This window comes from Symsagittifera roscoffensis, chromosome 5 (genome assembly GCF_963678635.1).
Source record: "Symsagittifera roscoffensis chromosome 5, txSymRosc1.1, whole genome shotgun sequence".
In the NCBI taxonomy this organism is placed as follows: domain Eukaryota; kingdom Metazoa; phylum Xenacoelomorpha; order Acoela; family Convolutidae; genus Symsagittifera; species Symsagittifera roscoffensis.
The window spans coordinates 47,469,042-47,494,173 of NC_087066.1; the positions used below are offsets into that span (position 1 = coordinate 47,469,042).

General features: G+C 33.7%; 1 protein-coding gene across 12 annotated transcripts; it reads left to right on the forward strand.

Moving 5' to 3' along the window:
- Positions 1–258: 258 nt before the first annotated feature.
- On the forward strand, positions 259–24,995 carry LOC134846077 (uncharacterized). 12 transcript variants are annotated; one of them, XM_063863272.1, is made up of 4 exons: positions 259–355; positions 9,640–9,891; positions 10,195–10,398; positions 24,523–24,995. In XM_063863272.1, exons 2-4 carry the CDS (start codon positions 9,727–9,729, stop codon positions 24,823–24,825), a joined length of 672 nt encoding a protein of 223 aa, XP_063719342.1. In that variant the 5' UTR covers positions 259–355; positions 9,640–9,726; the 3' UTR covers positions 24,826–24,995. The 12 variants fall into 12 exon arrangements, with proteins under 12 accessions (XP_063719342.1, XP_063719346.1, XP_063719352.1 ...); XM_063863276.1 differs by having other exon boundaries at positions 271–355; positions 9,643–9,891; XM_063863282.1 differs by having other exon boundaries at positions 338–355; positions 9,654–9,891.
- Positions 24,996–25,132: the final 137 nt, after the last annotated feature.

A 25,132-nucleotide genomic window follows, 5' to 3' on the forward strand; every position in this document is an offset into this window, starting at 1 on the left:
ATGATTGCCGTCAGAGCGTGAATAGTGTTTTATCTCTGAACTCCATAGTCCTGTCAGACCAACCGTTCAGTGAAAAACTAAACTTAGCCGAAAACAAAATACAATGCATTTCAACAAAGCGCAGAAAAAAATAAAAGAGAGTTTGGTATCATTCTTTACAGAACGGATATATGTTTAATGAATTCATGCGTCATTCTTGCAGCTAACATTTCTTCCGGTTTGTCGAGAACTATACCAAACTTTTCTGCATTTTGTTGAAAAAAGTCTCGTGCTTTTTTCATTTAAGTATTTTGTGAGCATGTGCTGCATTTTCTAAGTTTCCTGCTTGATGGAAGGAAACAACCAACAGTTTAGGGTACGTTCAGCTCTCGTTTATGAATTTCTAATGCACCATAATCAATTAAGCCAATATTAGCATACCACGTTCAGAATCAATATTATACCACACAACACCACATAATATCAATTTGCGCTCATACAACTTGACAAAGGGTTGTATTTCCGTTCTCAAGAAGCAGAAAAATGAAGAGAAATCAATTTATGTACTAATCATCTTTTTCAACTGATAGACATCATATCATTATTTAGACACTTGATCGTTTTTTTTTGTGTTCAGGGTCTATGTTGAATTTTTTGAACTTTCCTTTGCGAGTAGGAATATTCATATACTTTCAGTAATTCATTGTAAAAAAATCAAAATGATGCCAAATTTCCATACATAGACAATAAATTGTCCTTCTTCAAATTATTAATAAAAAACGAGTGTCTATACAAATTCTAATTTCATAACCAATGAACCGCAAAATAACCAGAAGTATAAAGCCTCCACAACCAAATTATCCAGTTCAAAAGATTGATAGATTGGTAGAACACACTGAAAATTTCTTTACTAGATAGTTTTTGAGGGTGAAGTTGAAATTTTGCATCTGTCAGAAATCCGCTGTCAGACATTTGCTTGTATCTTTGATTGATGTGATAAGACAGTATCAATTTTTTACGCATATTTTATCTCCAATTGCATTTTTAATCAATGGTAGAATCTTTTGATTAAAAAACAACCATCCGATGAAAATTTAGCTATCAGTTCTATTAGCAGGTAAGTTTCTCCCGAGTTGACGTCCACGACGTATGTTCAACTTTGACAGTCGCACTAAATCTCAGCTCGAGATTCAAATTGCATAGTATCGACCGGAACATCGAAGCCAACTTGGAAAAAAATTTGCAAAAAAACGGGTCATTAAGTTGCAAAAGTGTAGTCCTAAAGTCACGAAAATTAAAACATATTTTCGACATTTTTTTAAAACTTCTGGGCTTCTTTTGAGACTTTGTTTCCAGTCTTTGAGACTAAATTTGCGCCTTTCGTGACTCTATGCCAAGATTTTTGCGACGCTCCCCATTATCCAGACTATCGCGGCCCAGTTTGCTATTCCGTTACTTTCTTTACAAAATATCGGAACAAATATCAAAATTTTTGTAGCATTAGTCTGTTTGAATTAAGCATCAATCAAGAGCCATTGTTTCAAGAGCCATTAAAGTTTTTTCATAAAAATATGAGCGTTTGAAATTTGCTAAATGTGTCACTTTGGGACAATTAAAGTGCAATATATTGCATACCTATAACACGCGTAAGAAGCAAATTAATGCGTTCCAACTTGAACTGAGGTCACAATTTTATTCCTTTTATCACAATAAGAGACGCTTAACACACCCGTAGTATTTTACATAGTGTGTTGGGGAATAAATTGAAGAAAAAAAGTTCTCAGTGATTTTGTCAGTTATTCAACAACAAAAAAAACGTTTTAATTGGCCTGAAGTGCAATCGGAACATTCAGGGCTCTGCCCTGATTTACGATCAGTCTTGTTATTATCAATTGCTCTTGATTGTCATCAATAACCTTTTAAAAACACACTGCTGCAAGAAATTCCTCAAATATCCTCACTCCAATCACCAAAAAAAATCACTAAAAGAACTGGAAGCAGATGACTTCAGAATCGTAATCTTACAAAAGATATAGCAGTTAAATTGGGCAAGAATATCTGCAGACATGGACAGATTTAGGAATGGCGGGACTTGCCTTACTAAGGAAACCGACAACCCCCACTTGCTGTTGGAAACTGTTTTAAGTAGATCTATTTTTTTCTGCTCGACATAATTCATCCTACTTTCGAAGAAAACGGGATATTTCTGCTCGATATGGTTTTTTTTTATTCAGTCAACTTTCTGCGATCGAAATGAAAAGTTTTTAACAAAAAACTTTTATGCTCTATTGAAAATATCGCAAAGTTTTGGGAGTTTGAAAATTTCCAATATGGCCATGCTTTGAACTATTTTATACGCGCTTTGAAGATTTTTTTTTCATAATCTTGAAAGCGTAACACAATCTATTTATGCATTGCGAACTATTCCGCACAACAAAATCTTTCCAAATTGAATTGAGGCTAGCTAATTGGTCGTATCAATTTCGTACGACTCAAATTTTTACACTTCATCTTTGATTTTGTCCGAAATTTATAGTTTTTCAATAATTAATTTTCCCAGGGATTCGGCCCCCTGCCCAGGGATTCGCCCCTCAGGGATTCGACCCCCTGCCAACCAAAAGGGTACCCCCTTTAGTACTTTTTAAGAAATCAATTTTTGGCCAACCGCCCCCCCCCTCGATAAAATCCTAGATCCTCCTCTGGATGCGAACATACTTTGAACATCAGATATTTAGCTGATTTTCGCAAATTAGACACAAGCTGCACTTTTAAAAACCGGTGGCACATCAAAAGTCACATTGAACTGGTGGAAATATTATCCACTATGGTTTCACAGACGATTTTTTTGGCTGTAATAAACAATGAAATTACACATTCGCTATGCAACATTTGGTCAAATCGCGGTTATTGTTCCGACTTTCGATACGAAAGTGACGGAATATTTGTGCTCGGGGTGGGTTTTTTTCTTCAGACAAATTTCGACTTTTTAACTAGCCATTTTTGACAGAATTTTTCAATATCATTCAAAGGTATTGTTGTCCTGAGCTTAAGTTTGAAAAGATATTTCACCTGTGATCATTTTTCGTAAAGTTATGGGGGTTTAAATAATGCCATTTTGGCCAATTTGGGACAATTAACGCGCAATATATTTCGCGCTATTAACGCGTAAGCGGAGAGTTAATCCGTCTTAGAAATCGTTCTAAATTGGATAAAAGAAGCTTATTCGCCATAATTGGTTTGTTACAAGGAGCAAAATCTATTCTTTTAAACTTTTTATGGCGTGTGGGTGGATGATTGATTTCATAAACAAATTTCAAATTTTAGAGAAAATTTTTTTTTCATTTTTTAAAAATTATATTTAATTTTGTTATGTTAGTACTGCTCGATAAACCTGAAAAGGCAGTCGGAACATTCAGGGCTTTGCCCTGATACGAGCAGTCTTGTTTGGGTTTGAACCTCGTTTTATTCCAATCTTGTAGTATTCAATTGCTGTTCCGACTTTCGATACGAAAGTAACGGAATATTTGTGCTCGTGGTGGGACTTTTTTCTTCAGACAAATTTCAACTTTTTAACTAGCCATTTCTGACGGAATTTTTTAATATAATTTGAAAGGTATTGTTGTCCTGAGCTCAAATTTGAAAAGATATTTCACTTGTTATTTTTGATTTTCATGGTTGAGACTGTTCATGTTCTTTTACTTTGCCAAAACATTTAATCAAAGTTTACCGCAGTGTGTCTAGCTGCGCTTGCATCTCAATGGGTCGGCTACAATAAAGAGCTCCAAAAATAGCTGCAAATTGAAGTTCTCAATCATAGGCAACGAATTGTTGCTATACTGTCCTTAGGCTCATAAATGCGGTTACTCGACATGACTTCGGACTAGCTACTCCAATAAATAATTGAACTAATTTTAGCCGTTTGATTATCTTTTTTTTCTAGGATTTGGCATGCAAGCATGGCCTAAGGTTAACACTCATGTACTTCAACGAACACTCGTAGGGAGATCGATCGTAGAGTCATTTAAGAACTAGCAACATGATCTATATGCCAGAATTCAGTATCAAACATTTTGTTTAATTGTATTGAGATATTTAGACAATCAGCTCATCAGTTTAGTGTCTTAGCTTCAATGACCTCATGTTATTACAGTGCTGATAACAATTAACCCAACAAACCGAGAAATTTTTGAAACTTAAATCGATTTTTTTTTCAAATCGAGGTAACTCTAGACACAAAATGATAGAAACAAAATTTGTTTAGATTTTCAGCGGAACTAAGGTAGTGCAATTTTATTAGCGAAATTTGAAATTATAACTTAAGCCAAAACCGATCATTTTTGGCTTTTTGTAGAAAATGAAAAAATATAGTACTGTTTGATTAATTGCTAATAAAAATATGTCAAGGTGAGCCTTTTAAATAGCCGTATGAGTTTAAAGAAGTATATAATTTCTAAGAAATTGAGCAAACGTTCAAAAATGGACAAACAATATTCAACTACATTCTTCATAAACTTTGTTTGGTTACAGTTTCTAAAATTTTAATTGCAATCGACGCGGTAGTTCTGGGGTAATTTTTCCTTTTCTACAAACAGCCAAACTGATCAAATTTGCGCAAGTTAGAGGGCCAAAATTGGCAAAGAAATTGCTTGACATTAATAGTTGAAATTTTAAGATATCTTTGTTTTCATTTTTTTACTTAGTTCATTACGAGGCCAAGCGTTGCACTGAATAGGCTCGCAATTTTGTGTCTGTATATTCCTGGATTCCAGAGACAAGCATTTGAACTTGTTAAATTTTTCTCGGAACGATCAAAGAGAATGAAATAAAAAAAGAAGAACAATCCTTTTCGCGAAATCGGCCTACAATTCACAAATGCACAACTTGGAGTCGTAATGTTTTGTTAATTTTTTTCGAATAATTAAAATCAGCACTGTATCGTTTCAATTTTAGAAAATACAAGTTTATTCAAAAATTTTTACTGCTTGTTATTTCTTTTTATTGCACAAGACTTTACTGGAGACCTGATGTTTACATCTACCGTAATTCAAAAAAAGTGCTATTTGCAGAAAAATGAAATTATTGCTTGATTTGTGAATGCATTCATCTGCCCTCAAAGGGATGCAAATTCTATAAATAACCTATTTTAGTCTTTTGAATTGTCTATTCAGCAATTGTATCTATTTATAGTCTAAATTTAGAAAAAAAATAGTTTGTAGATAAACTCAAATGATTTGCAATTGGCTATACATTTTAAGGTAACCAGCTTTAATTTGCAAAACGTAGCTTTGACTATTTTGTTAATTCTTAATTCTGGGGTTGATGCAATTAGCGAATAATGCATTTTCTAGAAATCGTAAGAGCGGTGGTTTGAATCCTCTAATCAATTAATCTAAGAAAATCTAAGCTTTGCTTAGAAATTTCACATCACAAATTTCCGGTAAAAAATCCGACTGGAAATTAAGTGTTTCATAGCAAAACAAAGATTTCGATAAGTACATTTTTTCTTTAGTTTTCATTGGTGAAACATATGATCTACAACAGACAGTTTTGGGGTTTACAGCCTAAACTTGCTGATGTATCATATAAAGTCAGAGTTGTGATCAATAAATAGCACTCTAATTTTAATAAAAAATACGGATGCTACTATGATAGACGAGTCCTTTTAATAACCAAATTTCTCATAAAAAACATTTTATGATAAGAAAAACAAACCTTCACGAACATGCTTCAGTATAATTTCAAACAAATTTTTTTAGTTTTTGTAAGCAAATCATTCGTGAAAACTCTTTTTTTACCGTTTGCAATTACAAAAATAAACAAATTTAGTAAATCTGATTATTCTAGTTTTGATAAATTAACCCAATTGAAAATATGTAAATCATAAAAACTGTTTGAAGCAATCAAATTGCTTTATTTGATCATTAAATCAATCACCAAATCAAAAACTTTCTGGTTCATACGTTTTGCGAGATATTTGAATGGCTTAACAAATTTTACAAAATTTAGACTCCAAGTTATTATAATGGAAATTTCCTACTCAACTTGCAAATTATGATAATTTTTTCTAGAGATCTATGTATTTCAGAACCAGTCTTACTTAAATGAGAAACAAATGATTTTATTCAAATCATAATCGAGTATAATCACTTTTCACAATCAAAGTATATTCAAATAAAAAACATTTTAATCGATCACAATCAATTACTACTTCAACTGTTTTTGATACAATTATAAAAGATTGTAATTAGGTATAATCGATTATTTTTATCCCAATTTCTGATTCATTTGATTTGCAAATTGTAATCGGTTGTAATTTTTTTGTTTACCCATTTGGTTTTTGATCTTCCATCTGAATTGCCAATATTTCATGCTTTTAGTTGACGTTATTTTATGTAAAAAATGAGAAAATTAATTTTGCAAGTTAATTTAAATTTATCTCATTTTTTTTTTTCAATTTTTCTTGATAAATTTATTGATGCACATTTAAGTTTTTTTGTACCACCAAAACATCAGCACATTGTTTCAGTTCGAAGCCTTTTTTGGATGGTTAATTTTAACCTACCTAGGCGGGATTGACAGAATATAAATAACTCTCAATTTAAGAGCACCTGTAGAAAACCATCCGTAGTTATTGCCTAAACCTTACAAATTCCAATCTTACACAGAGTCCCAAAGTTATTTTGGGCAAAAATATCAGCAAACAAAAGCAAATTTAGGGGAGAGTGAACCACCCAGTCACAAAACGGTCACTCTGGTCATCTAAAAGATCCAAATTTGACTGGTTAACGCACATTTGATTTTATTTTTCAAATAACTTTTCGCCTAATTTTTCAAAGCGATATAGCTCCTTCCCATATCGTGAAATGGTCAAAATAATATATATTTTAATTAGCGTAAAAAATCCCCTCACTCAGCGTTTTGGCATTACCTTAGCATCTAATTATTCTGACATTTAGCAAAACTGTTTCAGAAATTTTGCCCTTGCCTTCCAATGAAAACTAAATTGAATTTCTTCTGAAACTTTTCAGAGTTACCTAACTGCAAAAACATTCTGAAACAAGATTTTAATTTCGGTAAAATTTAGTGGAAAACTGCACTACCTATACAATAGGAAAAAGTCAGCCAAACAAAACCGCCAAGAACCGTATTAAATTCCTACTTGCTGAAAATGGGCTGACGAAAAATGCCTCTTTTACAATTTCACAGTATGATAAAAAAAAGTGTTTATCAAATAGTTTGACAAAAAATTGTTTGACAAAATATGCCTGCCTTACAATTTCGTATCATGATAAAAAAATGCTTGTCAAAATGTTTCAGTAAATTTATGGACTGAAAAATTTGAGTAAAAATGGCGAAACAATTATTTTTTCCAAAAAAAATATAATAAGCATTTTTGCCATATACTGGAATTAAATAACAAAATTTTTGCAATAGTTTTTATCACAAAAAGGTCATAAAACTGCAAGGCTAATTTTTGCACAATAAAAATGTAAAATAAACAATTTTTTCCACACTATCAAATTGTATGATAAGCTTTTTTCCTTAAATCAACATACAAAAAATATTGATTTGAAATTTTGTGTTCAATCTGAATCACACTAACCAAAGAGTGTTGGTCATAAAAAATACAGAGTGTAACTAGCAGTTACCTTGCAGATAAACTGCAGTTGGTGATACTGCGCATCTAAGTTAATGTAAACATTTTTACACTGAATTATTTACCAAAAACACAACTGTTTGTAGCTAAAAAAAACTTACTTTCAAACTTTTGGGAGATAAGAAAAGAGGCCTTGTTTTTCACAAATTTATGTTTATCTTAGCATATAAAAGCAAAAACAAACTTGCTTGTGATTTTTAGAAATTTTGGGAAAAGAACTCATCCTGCAGTACGTTATAGATACTAAAGATCAAATTTTACTGGCAAAATATATTTTTTGTAGAATGCATTTTAAAGCAAGTTTGAAAGCAAGCTTAAAATCAAAAACAGGATAAGAAAAAGTTAACATCAAAGTCTTATTTTTCTATGGAAAAACGCAAATCATACAATTTTGATATTTGAAATTGTATGACAAGCATTTGTTGTTCAAACATTTTTTTGATGCCAAAGTTGCACTCATGTAACCAGCACTCATGTAACCACTTTGTTTTGCTTGAGTTTCAAACCATTCTAAGATAATGTACAAAAAAATCTAATGAAAAATTTTTGTCATACAATTTTCATCTGTGAAAATTGTATGATAAGCATTTTTTCCAAAGAATCCATGGAATTGTACGAAAGGAAATTTTCTTGTATGAACATCAACTCGGGTTCCTATTCGATAAAAGATTCTAGTTTCAATTTAGAAGAAGTACCAGTTTGTTGAACGCAAAACGTAATCGTTGTGGAGGGTATCGGAAATCAGAGCGAGGCACAATTTATACTCGATGAATTACTTGAACAATTGTTCAAAGAAGCACAAAAATGCCTACAAATTTCACCCAACTTTGCAGATATCATCAATGAAAGTTTTTTAAAAAGAACAACACTTTGATCGGTTTTTCATTGGCTGATTTAGTTGAAATAGCGTTGGGATACTGCAAACAGTTTTATGGGTATGTAATTTGGATCATTAAAATGGGCGGAGCAAATAAAACGACACAAAGCAAAGTTTATTAATGTAGTATACGCTAGGCTACAAAAAATATTGATATTTATTTTTTCATGGGGTATCCTATGGATTATATTTGTTTTTTTTTTAAGATCGTATGCTTCCGTGAAATTTTTTAATGACGACATTTTGTCATAATATTAATTTGAAGTGACGTATATTACATTTTTTGAAATATAATTATCCGATTTGACGATTAAAATGAACTGAATACAACCTTCCTTTTTTACAACGCAAGAAAAGCTATATTTGCTTTCTTTTTCTTTACTTTGAGAAAAAAAAATTTCAATTACCAAATGTTAATTTTGCTATCGCCTTCAGATTTTGCTAGATTTATAATTTATTTTAGCCAAAACAAGGTAGGCTTTCCACAATTTTTAAGAGCTTCACATTCAATCATAATGTCAGTTGTTTTTTACTTTTGTTTGCAATTTCGCACGCACCAACAAAGCAACTCAAAAAAGCATGAAAGGAATTTTTCCTCGTCGCGAGAAGTTGAAGCCAAAATATACGCTTTTTTCCATTTCCGAAAAGTTTCCATTCCATTCTCAAAACAACACCTGGTTGCTGGCTACATAAAGATTTCATGAATAAAACAACTAATATTTGAGCTCCACCAAACCTTTATTGAAAAAACTTGCTAAAAAGACGTCTAATTTCAGTCTTCATAGCCACCAGATTTTATTGAAATACAAATCGTATATTTTCATTCACTCTTTAATTCACATTAGTTTATTGCTTTTAGGGGGCGTAATGTGCTTTCTCTAACTTTCCAGGTGCTTATCGCTTTTGTTTCTATAACAGTTTCGTTACCATGAATCACAAAGCGTATCTCATCCGTAATTGAAACAAAACAGTCGTCAAAAAAGCAACAAACTGTTCAATTTGATAATTCTTTTTACACCATTTATTTGACCTGACTGTTTTTTCGAACAATTTAAATATTTTTTCAGCAGTTGTGACTTATTATAAACTTTTTTCAGCAGTTGTGAATATAATTTTTATTTTTCAGCAGTTGTGATTCAGGAATCAAAAGAAGAAGTTTCAACAAGAGAAAAAGTATTAAAACTGCTAATTAACTTTTGGAGACCAAGAAGAAATGAAGTTTATTAACTCGTTGACAATTTCCCTCAAAGACGCAATTGGAGCTGAGAAAAAACTGGCCTGGGATGGACAGCAACTACTTTGGTTTACAAATATGGGTCCGAAACTGGCCAAAATTGCCCGGTCGATCGAGCTGAGATTTGAACCCTACGTGCGAAAGGCGAGTGATGTCCATTTGAGTTGAACGCGTATAATTAGAAATTCAGAAAAAAAGTTTTTCTCCGAAACCATGTAGGTTTTAAACGACTTTTTTCCTTATATATTACTTCTGCAAATTAATTTAAAATTAGGCTTTTAAGCTCTAGACTAGAAAAGGAAGAGCGAAAACAATTAGAAGAAAAACTGAACTACGGGTTTTTTAAAGATCAATAAGATATTTCAGATCAATTTTGTGATTTGTTTCTCTTTAATTAAATGAACAATTCTGAAAAATATCAAAATTGACATTACTGAATTTCAAAAGGCCGGCGAGCCGATGCTAAACCGAACAGAATTCCGAAACCTGTGCGTGGCCATGCTATCAGAGGACCTTGGGGTGACGCGTGACGAGCTGCGAGGAGTGGACTTCGACGCCGCTTTCAACACCCACACAAAGGCACAAAACGACGGATTTCGAGACCAAGTCAGGGCACTTTGTCTGCTGAGGTGCCTCGTCTCTCCATTTAAGGTTAGTTTTCTAACGATGGAAAAAAGTTTTGTGGATAAGGAGCAGAAAAAAAAGATTGCGACATTATTGTTCCGACCTTTTGAACTGGATAGGAACTTTTATTCAGTTTTTTTAGTTTTTTCCACGCAAAATCAAGTACCACATAAAAAGGATCTACACATCTGTGATAACGAGTATTTGTTGAGGATTTTTTTGGTAATCAGAAATGCAACTCTAAATTTTTGTTGTTGCTCATGAAAACATCACTCGATAGGCAGCTAATTGTCTTTTTGGTTTTCTTTCTAGATGGAATTTAGATTAATGTTATGAGTTGTGTATAATAATAATCGAACCTGTTCTCTTCTTGAAAACGAATTTAATACTTACTTATTATAATATTCAACCGCACTCATATTTCTCATTTTTATGACAAGCAAGCACATTGAAATTAAAAATATATTTTTGTCTTTTATTGTTCTGAATCTTGAAAATGGGGGAAAACTTAGCATTCGGGTGTGCTTTTACCATTTTTCCATTTTTTCACGCAAAATCAGGTAGAACAAATAACCATCGCAATGGGTCAAGTGATATATCATTTTAAATCTTTTTCAGAGGTGATTCGAATAACAATAAAAAAGTTTTTAAAAAGTGTTCAAACGCCGAGAAACCCGGTCTCAAAATTTTTAGTAATAACCTTATAACGAACACAATTGAGTAAAGCTATCATAAGGTTAGTTAAATTTGTCACATATGCGAAAAAAAAACTTACTTTTTTCCAAATGGTAACTTTACCTTTGGCAATTCAAATCTCTTATGCCGAACATTCGGTTTCAACTCTATGAAATTCAAACTCAACAAAAATCTAAAAAGAGGAAACTCAACACAAAGGCATAGCTGTGCTTTGCAAACATTTGCAAGAAAACGAAAGAAAAGCAGCTCTTTAAAATGAAATAAGAAAAAAGAGTAAAATTGAACCTAGAAATAATTTTTCTGGGGCGGATTCAATCCTACGCCAGGACCACGAGACGTAGAGTTCCCTGTCCATGCATATGCGCCGTGCGCTTTGAATATTCAGTAAAACAGCCAAAAAAAACAGCCATACATCCTAACACATTAGCACCAAATACAAATAGACACAAATTTGCTTGTAATAATTTTCGATGCAATGAAATGAAGGCATCCACTGTAATAAATTGGAAACCATGTAACCTAAACAATTTAGTGTAATCTTATTTTGACATTATTGCAATGAACGAGTTAGAAAATTTTTGAAATTGTGTTTTCACCATTATACTATTGTTCAAAACCAATTGCTTGATTTGGTTTGTTTGATGAAATAAAAAATGCATCAACTGTCTTTACTAAAACAAGATTGCTAGTGTCAGGGCAAAATCCTTAACGTTTCGAATGGGCGTCAATCGTTTTTGATACGAGAAAGATTGACAAATTTTGAGTTTTAGGCTGACAAAATCAAATTTTGAGTGTTAACATTTGAGTCAGATTGAGAATTAAAATGTCCGATTGTTTGCCTCAATTCAAATTGGAAAGAATCTGTAGTGCGGGAAAATAGCGTAAAAACTCAACTATACTTTCCGCATTGAAAATGAAAACGAGCAGTTTATACAGACTTGTTTGAAGGCACCTGATATAGTGGTTTCCGCGAGGTTGAAATAGTGGTATGCGCGCACGGCGAGGACTATGAAGACCCAGAGGTCAATCCCTCAAGTGAGAAAATTTTCTTAGAAATCGAAATAAATAAAAAATAATCACCCCAAGCATATATTTCTCACTTTTTTCGAAAGTCGGGACAACAATTTTGTTGTTCGAACCCATAAGTTGCTATATCCTCTTCATTCGAACAACGAAGAAAAAGCGCAAGAAGGTTCCCGCACTAGGGTTCAACTGATTAAAATTGATAACTTTTGACCTTCATTGTTTAAAGAAGTGAAAATTAATCGACTATAATTGCTTTACTTGAGATTTTTTGCTTTAATGGATACTAGCAAACTCGTTTGATTTAGAAACGTACAACATACAGTATCTAATGAAGTGTAGATGTAAAGGACTAAAATTTGAGCGAGCTTCAAAAAAACTAAACACTGCAAAATTAGCTTTTAAAAATAGTTAAAAAGAATTTTTTCAATTAAAAAAATTGGAGCGTAGGTTTCTTGTATATTTTTATATTCCCAGTTGACTGATATACCTAATTTAGCGAAAAATTAGCAAAAAAAAATTAGCAAAAAAACGAAACCCGAAACACTTGCTCATTTAGGGCCTTTGAAAAAAACTACATTCACTATCAACAAAGCCTTGAAAAATTGTACAAAACGAACAACACAGATCGAACTAGGACTATGCAAACGAATAACTTTTTATCCATGTCAGTTTTGTATCAAACTATCGAAGAGCTTCAAGATAAGCAACCTTTCATATTTTTATCAAGTCCACTCATTTGGATCAGAGTTAATGAAAAAAAAAAAATTATCTGGATCATCAATTTGAGAAGCTGCAGTGTATAATTGTCCATGATTGAAAACCGGAAGCTACCCGAAGAACCAAATTGCGACTCGCTCCAAAGTTTCATCTCGAGATTTAATTATCGTCAGGGCAAAAGTCGGTTTTAATGGGAACTGCCTTCTACACCATTTATAATGAACATCCTCTTGTGTTTCATCCAAAATGAGGTTTAATCCAGGAACAACTATAGTTTCTGTGTCTCTTGAGTCTGGAAATTGCACTCGCACAGCCCGACTTGTAAATTCTGTTTAACTAAACAGACACCGTTGCACAAGCGGGCACTTGCGTTAATATTGCGCAACAATATATCTGACATGCCTATTTTCAGTATCAGGCTATGAGCTGGAACACCTAGCTGCTATAAAGCATTCGAATACTCAGTAGGGTATCTACGATTGTCATCTGTATCGTACAGCGAATTCGCACTGTAGCAAACAATTTCTTTGCCACGAAACTTTTGTGAGCATGTCGTTGTCACATTATCGCAAAGTGAGTTCATAATCAACAATCTGCATTTTACTTCCATTGCAGTTTCTTGTGAAAAAAGAAAAGGTAAAGAAACCTTAAAGGTACACCATTGAACAATTGAACAATTTTTTCAAACGGATTATTATTGACTTCCGGGCTGTTGACATAGTTAAATCATCTGTCTGATGCCACTGTGACAACTTTCAACTTGTATCAATAACACTTAATTGGATAGAAATTCTTTGAAGTCGCCTGCAAATACTAAAAAAAAATCTCCGAAGGGCAGAATATTTGCCATTATATCTCCGAGACTGCGATCAAAGCGGTGAGCCTCTAATATTTTTGCATATCTGACTAGTTGAGCAGTGCTCGTTTTTCTGATATGTATTAGACTGAATGACAATCAAAAATGATAAGACCACGCTTTCGCGATTGGCTTGTTCCACCTCCATGTAAATTCGTTAGTGCTTGTTGCTATGGTGTCAGGACTATTTGCCCCAAGTCAATTGGCCCTATGCCATTTTGTCCTATACTAACTTGCCCTACATGGCAACTTGTCCTATGCCAACTTGCCCCACATGACATTTTGTCCTATGCCGTTTTGTGCCACACTTAACACTTTTACTTGATTCTTTGATGTTCAAATTGAGGGCCAGCAAGTGCTAATGTACACTGGACTCGTTTTGAGATAACAAAAGACTCTAATCGAAAATTATTGAAGCTGAGCCTAAAAAAAACCATAATTTTTGGTAATTACACGCCAAAATTTGACAATAATCCACAATTAGCGCCTTTGAATCAAAATGAAACACGACTATTCTCTCATTTTGCTTCATTGTTTACCATTTTGTTCTACACATCCAACACAAATACTATGAGTCAACTTACGTGGGGAATATCTCAACGAAATAAACGAACGCTATTTATTGACGGACACGATTTCACAAAAAAGCAAACGACAAAAACTACTGAGCACTGGAGATGCGCAAGATACAGTTCGCACAAATGCCGCATGCTTGCCGTCACAGCAGGAGATGAACTCGTATCAACAAAAAATGAGCAAATATTGATTTGAAATTTTGTGTTCAATCCGAATCACACTAACTAAAGAGTGTTGGTCATAAAAAATACAGAGTGTAACTAGCAGTTACCACGCAGATAAACTGCAGTTGGTGATACTGCGCATCTAAATTAATGTTAACACTTTCACACAGAGTTATTTACCAAAAAAACACAGTTGTTTGTAGCAAAGAAAATTACTTTCAAATTTTTGGGAGATAAGAAAAGAGGCCTTGTTTTTCACAAATTTATGTTTATCATAGCATATAAAAACAAATATAAACTTGCTTGTGATTCTTAGAAATTTTGGGCAAAAAAACTCATCCTGCAGTACGTTAGAGACACTAAAGATCAAATTTTGCTGGCAAAATATATTTTTTTTGTAATATGCATTTTAAAGCAAGTTTGAAAGCAAGCTTGAAATTAAAAACAAGAATAAAAAAAGCTAACATCAAAGTTTCACTTTTTCTATGGAACCGTTGCTACAGCTAACGCTGGTTTAACACGACCATCCCATGCCTGACAAATTGCTGACAACACATTCAAAGTATATGTTTTTTCAAGTTCCATCCCGAAAATCAACAAAAATCAAATATTGCCGATTTTTTTCAAGTTCATTTTGATCGATTGTTGTTAGAAGATCATCATTTAGTTTTCGGGAGTGTAGCCATAGCAACACTTCGATCTTTTCAGAGCGAAAGTATTCAGAATCCCATCAGAGCTATCAGGAAACCTAGAGCAAAATACATCAATACACAAGTCCCAAAACTGCAGAAACATCCGTCGTGCATATGATACGTCGCAAAAAAAATTAGCATTGTCGCATATAACTTGCGGTCTCGTTGACTTGTTAGTGTTTACAATCTTTCGCCAAAAATTTTAGGACACGCTTCAGGATTTTCCAAGAACTCCAAAACACCACACACCTCTTGTTAAGTAATTAACCGAGTTTTCTCAACATTTGGCTTCTCTTGGAAGGTTTTTGTACCTGACAAAAACACATTTGGTGCTTTATTTGAAAAATTGGTTTACAAAATTTGTTATACTTAAACGTAGCTTTGCAAAAACCATTTGGCGATAAAATCATCAAGTAAAACTTTGCACCGGCCGAAGAATGGACAATATATAAGCGTCCAATTGTTTGGAACTTTTCAGTTTCCTTTTAACCCATATTCTACACAATCCTATGCAGAGGAAAAATTCAAGAAAGTCACAGTCATTTGTGTTTGTGAATTGAAAATATCTTTTGAAAGCAATAAATTCAGTAAGTCTGGAATAAAGGGTCAAAAACTGCTTTTCGTCTTCCCCTTCCTCAAAACAACATAATAATTGTGTTTTGAAAGCACCATGAAGTATAGCTAATAGCAAAAACATTCGTCTTATGGCAATGAAAACAACTTTGAGCAAGCCTCTAAAGCGCCGAAACGACGCACATTCTGGAAGTGTTCAACTTCGTCATGTATCTCTTCATCAATTCGAACCATGACTGATTCGAGTCTTGATTTAGCTCAAATTTTTCAAGCCGAGAGAGCTTTTGTTGTTGTTAAGCTTCCCAGAAAAAACCGAAAAGTTAAAGCTCAAAGAGAAAAAAACTCGGTTTTGAGTCATGATTTAGATCGAGTCATGATTCAATTAAAAACTTAAAGTCCAGATAACTATTGCTGATGTTGAAGCTCAAAGAAAAAACCAAAAAATGGGTACCTATTCATGGTTCAGTTTGAATTAGAAAATTAAAGAAATTTTTGTTGAAGTTAAAGCTCAGAGGAGAATAAAAACGAACTCTTCAGATAAAAGCTTAGAGAAGAATTATAAATATAGATATCTAGACAATCCTTAGTTTTCACTTCAAGTCAAAAAAAATATTATTGAAGTATCGGCTCAAAAAAGTCAAGAAAAGGTTTAGAGTCATGATTTTGTTCAAATTATTAAGTCATGAGAGCTTTTGTTGAATTTAAAGGTCAAAGAAGAAATCAAAACATAGGTAACGAGTCATGATTCATTTCAAGTTTGATTTCAAGACAAGCTTTGGTAAAATGAAAGATCAAGGAAACTCTAAAAAAAGTTAGCATGATCTATGAATTCTTACAACTTAGCTCTACAACCTAAAAAAAGACCTTCAATGATTTAATTCATAAGCATGGTTGATTTTTTTATGTAAGTATAAGTCGTGAGACTTCAAAAAATACGTCTCATATTATCGCTTGAATCAAGAAGATTTCTCTTGGAGTTCCAAGTCCTGACAATAATTTTGCAGCTGAAAAGATTTTCATCGAGAAAAGAAAAAACCGTAATGCTGACCTGTTTGGCACTTTAAGATGATAAATTTAAAATTTAACACAACAACATGATCATTTTCAAAACATGAGATAAGAAACTTTTCTAGAGTCAACAATGATTGCTAGAAAAAAATCAACAATAAATAAGAACAAAACCCAAGTTAAACTGGGTATAGAGACGGTGTCAAGAGAGTTTCTTTACGTGAAGCAGCCTCAACGATTTCGTCTTCCAAATTCTTGACAGTTATCGTCTTCCTTGCTAAATTCTTGGCGTTCATCTCCATCTTAAATTTCCTAACCTGCAACCCCAAAAGCGTGGATACCCTGCCCTTAAACTTCTGTGGCTTGAAATTTCAAGATTTTTGGATGATCAACAGCTCGCCGATTCGCATCTTTTTCCGCACATTCATTTAAATTGGGTAGGATTATTGTCCAGAACTTACCCCGGAGTATATAAAAACAAGCCTGATAGAAAACAAAACTCCTGGTCGTTTCCAAAAGCAATAACAATTGATTTTTTTTCATGGATTACTAAACAGCATTCAAGGGGGAAGAAGTCGTGGAAAAAGATGAAGAGGGCAAGGCAGATGAAAGTATCGTAGAGGATGAGGTCAGATGCGATCTTTCCGTTTGACCAGTCGTTTTTTCAGCACCACCGGTTTGTCATTGTCCAATGAGTACGAATTTTATTTCGGGGATTGAAAAGCCAGTGGATGGATTTTCTCGGTTTTCCTTGCCTATTTTAGCATCTGTTTGTTCCTGATTCTTCGCTTTCTGGCAAATATAAATTGAAGGAGTCATTAGCACGTATTTTTTAGCTTTGTCTCTCAACGTTAGACCAAACCAATGATAGTTTAGCTTGTGGTTGAGGTCTGTTTTTACAAGAATAAAATTAGACAAAAATTAATGTCACCAGGCACAATTTTTCCTCAGCTCCCAAACTATGACGGGAGCAACTCTGTCCCGAAACAAAACTAAAACGCCATGTTTCTGGAAACAGTACGTTGCCGCAGTTAGATCTTCTGTATTGTTCGATATGAGCGCCCCCGATATCTCAGTAATCGGGATTCGGATTGTATGAAAAAAACTCTTCCATGAATTTTGACTATTTTTGGTAGCATTTTTGAAAGTTATAATGAAGTTTCGTATCGAATTGAGATCACGTTAAAGTGAGCTTTATATTCAGCTGAGATCAAGTTGAAATGAGAATTGTTTGTTTCTGTTGCAGCGTAAGAAGTACATGCAAAGAAACATGCGTCAATACACCTGTTAGGATCCTGCCAGTTTCACTTTTTCTCAAAGCAAAAAGCGCTCAACAAATATGGCCTTCAATTTGGTAATTTTAGAAATTGCTGAGCCCCGCAAAAAAAAAAGACTGAAAGCATTGAAATTGTACTTGAACAGGAATAACTTATGTTTAACTTTAATTTCATATTCATATATGCCTAATTTTAACTTAATATTCAGATATGCTTAAAAGAATATGAATTCAAAGAAATGGGGTTAACTGCAATAAGCGGAATGAATCAAGGTGGGTACTGCAAGACAGGGGGAGGGGTATGACAAAAAGCAAAAAAAAGCACCAAGTTCCAATTGACCTTGAGCAAATGTGAAAATGAATTCAAGGTTAAACATACTCGATTATGAGTTCAAAAGAAATGGGGTTAACTGCAATAAGGGGGATAAATCAAGGTGGGTACTTGCAATACGGCAGGAAGGGTTTTTGCAAAAAAAAACATCAAGTTCGAATTGATCTTAAGGGCATCAAACAATTATTCTTACCTATATTAGTGCGATGCGAATTGAAATATATACACGCATTGTTTTCTAAATGAGAACAAAGAAAGTCTTCGTGCAGAAAATATACGCACAAAATATAACATGCACACGAAAACTGACGAAAGTATCAGCGCATGTTTGCTTTCTGAGCGTGCAATTAAAATGAGGTTAGCTACGCCGATGCATCAATTTCTTAAACGCTACGAGTGCTGAGCTGTGAAACACGGCGCCCACAGCAACTGAAAACGCCTTACAATTAACTAAACGATTAACAAAAATCTATGGCAAATCAAATATAATCGATCGATTTTCAATTTTATAGACATCGACTATGAAACTCGAGAGTTATCACTTTTCACCCTTTGAACTCTAGTGCGGAAGCATTCTCGCGTTTTTTCCTCGTTGTTTGAATGAGAAGGATATAGAAGTTTTTGCATTTAAACAATGATGTTTGTTGCTCTTTTTTGCTCTGTCACTACTAATTCTCAATTTGTTCGATTTTAATAGTTTTTTTTGTTCAAAAAATTTTTAGTTCAAAATTTTTTTAGTTCAAAAATTTTATTATTTTTTTGTTTTTTCTTGAAAATTTTTTTGTTTGTTATTTTGTTGCTGAGACAATTGTTGTCAATTATGCCTACTCTGATGCATTTAAAACCGTGTGTATGCTTTTATGATCCCACCACCGCAAGATACGACATTATATTGAATATCTTATTAATTCGGACTAAGTTTTTTTTGTAATTTTTCATTTAATGGCGTTCATCTTCATCTTAATTTTCCTCTTCTGCTTAACTAAATATTAAGTTTAAATGAAATTTGTTTGTTTGTGTTGCAGCCTAGGAAGTACATGCAAATGTTCATGCGTCAAAACACCTGTTAGGAGCCTGCCAGTTTCACTCTTTCTCAAAGCAAAAAGCGCGCAACATATTTGGCCTTCAAACTGATAATTTCAGAAATTGCTAAGCCCCTCGAAAAGGAATAAGACTGAAAGCATTGAAATTGTACTCGAAAAAGGAATAACTTATGTTAACTTTAAACTCATATTCAAACATGCCTAATTTTATTTTAATCTGCATATATGCTTGTGTGAATGTGATTTCAAGGAAAGTTGGGTATTTAAAATAAGCGAAATGAATCAAGGTGGGTAATTGAAATGAGGCAGGGAGAAGGAATTTACAAAAATGCAAAAAGCATAAAGTTCCAATTGACCTTCAGCATTTCATTTGTAAAAATGAACTTAAGGTTAAGCATATGAGAATATGCTTTGAAGGGGGAAGGGGCTTATTGCAATAAGGGAGATAAATCAACGTGGGTGTTTAATTTACGGCAGGAGGGAGGGGCATTTGCAATAAAACATCAAGGTCGATTTGATCTTAAGGGCGTCAAACAAAAGTTCATACCTATAATTGTGCGATGCGAAGGCAAATGGAAATGTAAGCACGCATTGTTTTCTAATTGAGAACAAAGTCTTTGTGCAGAAAATCACGCACAAAATATAACATGCACACGAAAGCTGTCGAAATCATCAGCGCGTGTTTGCTTTCTGAGCGCGCAATTAAATTGAGGTTAGCTACTCCGATTCAACGAGTTCTTAAATGCTACCAGTGCTGAGCTGTTAAACATGGCGCCCACATCAATTGAAAACGCCTTACAATTAACTATACTATTGACAAAAAAGTCTATAGCAAATCAATTATAATCGAAAGATTTTCAATTTTTCAGGCATTGACTATGAAAGTCGTGAGTTATCAGTTTTCACGCATTGAACTCTAGTGCGGAAGAATTCTCGTGTTTTTTCCTCGTTGTTTGAATGAGAAGGATTGAGAAGTTTTTGCATTTCAACAAAAACTTTCATGTTTTTTGACGCTGTGACTACTAATTCTTAATTTGTTCGATTTTAACTGTTTCTTTCAGTTCAAAATTTTTTTAGTCCAAAAATTCTTTAGTTCAAAATTTTTATTTTATAATTTTTTTTTACTTTTTTGAATGTTTTTTGCTTGTCATTCTTTTTTCGAGACTGTTGTCAATTATGCATAACTTGTTACCTTTAAACACGTGTGTATACTTTTATGATACCACCACGCGCAAGATACGACACTAAATTGAATATCTTATGAATTCGGATTACATTCGAAGTAGTTTTTTTAATGAGGTCGGAACATTCTGTGCTACTTTTACAGCTAGGCCTCGGAGCGTTTAACCGGTTAACTTTTTTTAACGGTTTAATTTTTCATTAACCGGTTAATCGATGGAAATGCACAACAAAGTGAGGGCTTTACTAGAATTCCTATCATACTACTAAGTTATATATTTACCTGTCTGGAGGCAACGGGGCGCTTCTGTATCATGCGAGCAAGTTAATCGTATAATGTGAATTTTTATTTGATTTCATGGCTATTTTTAACCCAAATATTTGCAGGTACACAACTTGTCTGACTCGACCGCTGCACCTTCTGCGCCATGTTCTGTATAAAATTCATTCATTTTTGCCAAAAATTTTTTCTTCAGAATTAACCGGTAAACCGGTTAATTTGAGATCGGTTAACTGGTTAAGAAAAAATTATCCACTCCAAGGCCTATTCACAGCAACTTGCTACGCTTGCTACCAATGTTTTCTATGCAAATAAAAGTAGCCCGAGCAGTCTGTACTAACTGAACAGCAAAGGCTTGCATTTTTATAATTTCTTTGTTTCTTATAAATAAACCGCAAGCTTAACGGAACTGCACTTAGAAAAAAAGCAAAAAAACATCAAAGATCTAGTTTTCTATACCACTGATCGACTGCTGCTCTGATAACATTAATTTCATCTTAATCTATGACTAAGAAGATTGCTCGCATAAGGGGCAAAATTTTCTGAATGCCAAGCAATTTTATCCAGAAATTTTTCTGGCTGGCATTTATTTTTAGCTAGAAAACTGATAAATATTTAAAGCTTTCCCCTCACGCGCATTGCCACATTCAAACGGATTACATTTCTCTCTGTTGACGCAGTGTGTTAATTAATTATTTTCCCCTCATTTAAATTTGACACAATTTCCAAGCCGAAACTAATATTTTGTTGTCTATACTACGCACTCGCAAAAAGAACACTATTAGTTTTATGCGCATTAATTGTCTCAAACTGGCCAAATTTCCTAGCTTCAAACCGCCTCAAAATCTAGGCCAATTTTGAGCTAGACATTGTTTTTTTCAGATTGTAAGCAAAAGTCTGTGCGAAAATGATTGTTAAAAAGCCGTGATGTCTGAAGCAAAACGCCCTGAGCAGAAATATTACGTCAATCTTTCCGAAAATCAAAACTTCCAATCAGCAATAAATGCGCTTTTATACCATAAACAAAGAAAATGCTAATCGGAATAGCTTAAAATCGCCAAACTATGCTGCATACCAGGCGCGGATCTAGGAGTTTCTCAAGAGGGCGAAATTTTTTTAGGTCGATCAAATTGATTTTCCGAGCTCTCCAAAAGCACTGCAAAGACTCTGTTTTGGCCAAAATATCTGCGCCGCAGACAAATTTTTGAAAAAACAGGCCGAAAAAGGCGTTTTTAAGCACTTTTTGGACCAATTTTGGACCAAAAAATTACGTTTTTTGGTGCGCGCTCCCCCCTCAAAATTACTATAGATTCGCGCAAATTTAAGGTCAGTCAGCCAAAAATGGATATGTCAAAATAGTACAAAGGGAGACCCTTTTGGTCGGCAGCGGGTCGAATCCGTGAGGAAGGCTATTGAGGAGAAATCCGCTACTGCTGCATACACAAACCCAATTCGAGCATTGCAAACCGTAAAACTTGAAATTAGGGGCAATTAAAGCGTCAAAAAAATTATAAAAACCTAGAACTTCAAAACTTCTACCAAACAAACATCGCTTAGCACCAAAAAAAAACAAGATTTCACCTGGCTTTATTTCTAAAACCTTGGTTTTTAACAATTAATCATTAATTTTATCGGTAGGTTGTTTGTTGATACTAAGCATCCAGTCCTTTCTATTTCATACTAAAAATTTCACCTCGGCCGCAAAAAAAGACATTTTAAGCAAAAACCATTTTCTGCGAAAAGTTTTGTTATAAATTTGAAAACTACTCAAAATTGATAATTGATCGGGTCGAAATTTGAATGATTCGATTCAAAATTAATTTCGATTCCTTTTTTAGGGCTAGGCTTGTGAATGGGAGCAATTTGCAGTTTTTGTATGCATTTTTGAAAAAAAAAAACATAGGCGTCATTAGTTGGCCATTCAAAAGTCGAAATAAATTAAGCTCCATAACTTTCTCGAATGTTTGGACTGCGACTTATTACTGAGCAAAAAATTTTTTCTTCAAAAATCAATAAATAATCGATAAAAAATTAGAAAAACTAAACGTTTTTTTTTCGCTTTGTCTTCCTGTCATCCCTCACACGCAATTTAATAAATAAAGGGGTGTATTTACCGTCAAGCATTGTATAAAAAAGACCGAATTGCTGGCCTAAGCTCAAACTGAATTGATTTATTTCGCCGCTAACAAGAATATCTGTCAGATTCTATGAACAATTTGGTCAAAAACGCGTAATTAAAAAAAACTTCAGAGGAAAAAACCCAACAAATATTAAAATTACGTCTATTTCTCTAAGCGTCAGAACAAAAACAATTGAAGTAAATAAGTTTTTGATTTAAAGAAATGATTTAAAATTTATCACAGCTGCAGAGGTGTGAAAAAACAACCGAATTAGTACACAGAAGCAAAGCGGAGCAAAGAAAAACTTCAAAAAATCGTTGTTTTTTTGATCAAAAAGTTATAAAAATTGCAAAAGGACAAAAAATTCCTTTATCAAAGTTGCTGCAGCATTAGAAACTTTACATAGCGCTTTCAAAATGCTAACAAGAAACCAAACCTGTCTTCGAGACCTTAGCCAACAAAAATTGGCATACACGAAAGTCTTGGATAGAACACTTAAATCAAGTCGCTCAAACTTGGCTATTCTGTTGAAAAAGAGCTGTTCAGATGTAGTCCCGGTGTAGTTTCTTCGTGATGATTACATTGAAAGAGCGTTTAAACAGTGTTCGATCTTCAGTTTGCCTTAGTTAGAGTGATAAACTCCTGCACATTACAACTTCGGTAGTTTTATGGATGCTTGAGTACCTTTAAATAGTAACCTGATTTGGACGAGAACACCCCCTGAACATAAGCATATCAGTAAGGGGAGGAAAAGAAATCACCAGAGAAAAAAAAACAGATCCCGAATGGAATCGAACTTTTGGGATTTGTCGTCGACAGCATGACTGATACCACTGCAATAAATGCATAGAACACTCCTTACAAAGAACAGAATTACTAAAATTTTGAATGACCAGCATGAAATCAATTTAAAAAGCCCAAAAATAGGCAAATTTTCTTGGAACTCAATTAGTTGCCCCAAATCGGAATACACTGAAATGTTTTTAATTTTAAAAAGGCCCGAATATTAGGTAGATTTGGTGCGGCTGCAACTAAACTGACAAAAAAGCAGACAAACAGAGGTTCGACAAAGCTAAACGCAAGCATAATCAAATCATAAATCAAAACTCTTCGAAATAAAGATTTCTAATCATTATAAAAAGGTTAGTTAAAAATTTAGCAAGCCTAAGTATCGAGAAGTTTTAGGGTTTTTGAGTAATCAATTTTAAGTTAGTTTTTTCATTTTAATCAAATGCTAAGCAGTTCAATGTGCATTTGAAAATAAAAAGCTAATTTTAAAACAAAGATGCAGGTATAGTAATTAGTTTTCTTTAAATCAGATAGTGTTTTTTAAATCGATTTAAAAATTTTCTCGAAATCAGGCCATCTTCGCAAAAGGATTTCTAGCCAAAATTGCAAATTCGTTATTATCATCAGCGTCTACTTTTGGGAATTTTTCGAAACCGAATCACGGCCAAATAGCTTTGAAAAAAATCTCCGGGGTTTACTTGAGGTACCTAACATCGGGCGGATACAACCCACCCTACCAAATCATTTTCCGGTCATTTCCCTTGCTGGGATTGAAAAAGGCAAATTTCCCATTATTATGTTTTCAGAGTTGTTTCGTGATTTAAGGAGCCGAGTAACTTCTTCTACTGGTTTGCCCTTTGCGACACAAACAAGAACGGAGGACTGGACGTGTACGAGTTCCGCAACCTACTCCAGGAAAAGTTCCGAGGGGAGAACCAGGGCAAAGTGTGTGCACTGACAGACAAGTACTTCCCAGAAGGTGATGACGATAATGTTATGATCAATTTCTGGAAGAAGTTGTCGGGTAAAGAAGAAAGCGAGGTCAGTGTTGAGGATTACATTAAAGCGTTCCCACAAGATCTGCTCCAAGATTGCTCCTGTTCTGAGATCATGAAAAGATGCAAATGAAATATGCGAAAACTGTCAAATTGGCTCATTTTTACTACACCGCTTAACAGAGATATGCTTTTGAGCACCTAAAATGTTTATGAAGACTGCTAGTCTCAAACAAAGTATTGCGTTAAGATTTACTTGGAAGCTATAATTTACTGAAAAGAATAAAATGGTGTTTTGTGTCACGCTTAAGTTCATCGATAGAAAGTTGTATCATAAATCACACCTATAAAAGATTCATGTCGCAATACAATTACAGGTTTGTTTAATTGAACTGAAATTTCTAAGTAAAAATTACTCAGAAAAAAAGATTTCCCAGAAA

Excerpts from the sequence above, each read along its gene's own strand:
- LOC134846077 (XM_063863272.1), top strand. The coding sequence starts at position 9,727 with ATGAAGTTTATTAACTCGTTGACAATTTCCCTCAAAGACGCAATTGGA. Across the intron at positions 9,892-10,194 it reads TTGAACCCTACGTGCGAAAG|GCCGGCGAGCCGATGCTAAA; the intron begins GCGAGTGATGTC and ends GAATTTCAAAAG. Across the intron at positions 10,399-24,522 it reads GCCTCGTCTCTCCATTTAAG|GAGCCGAGTAACTTCTTCTA; the intron begins GTTAGTTTTCTA and ends TCGTGATTTAAG.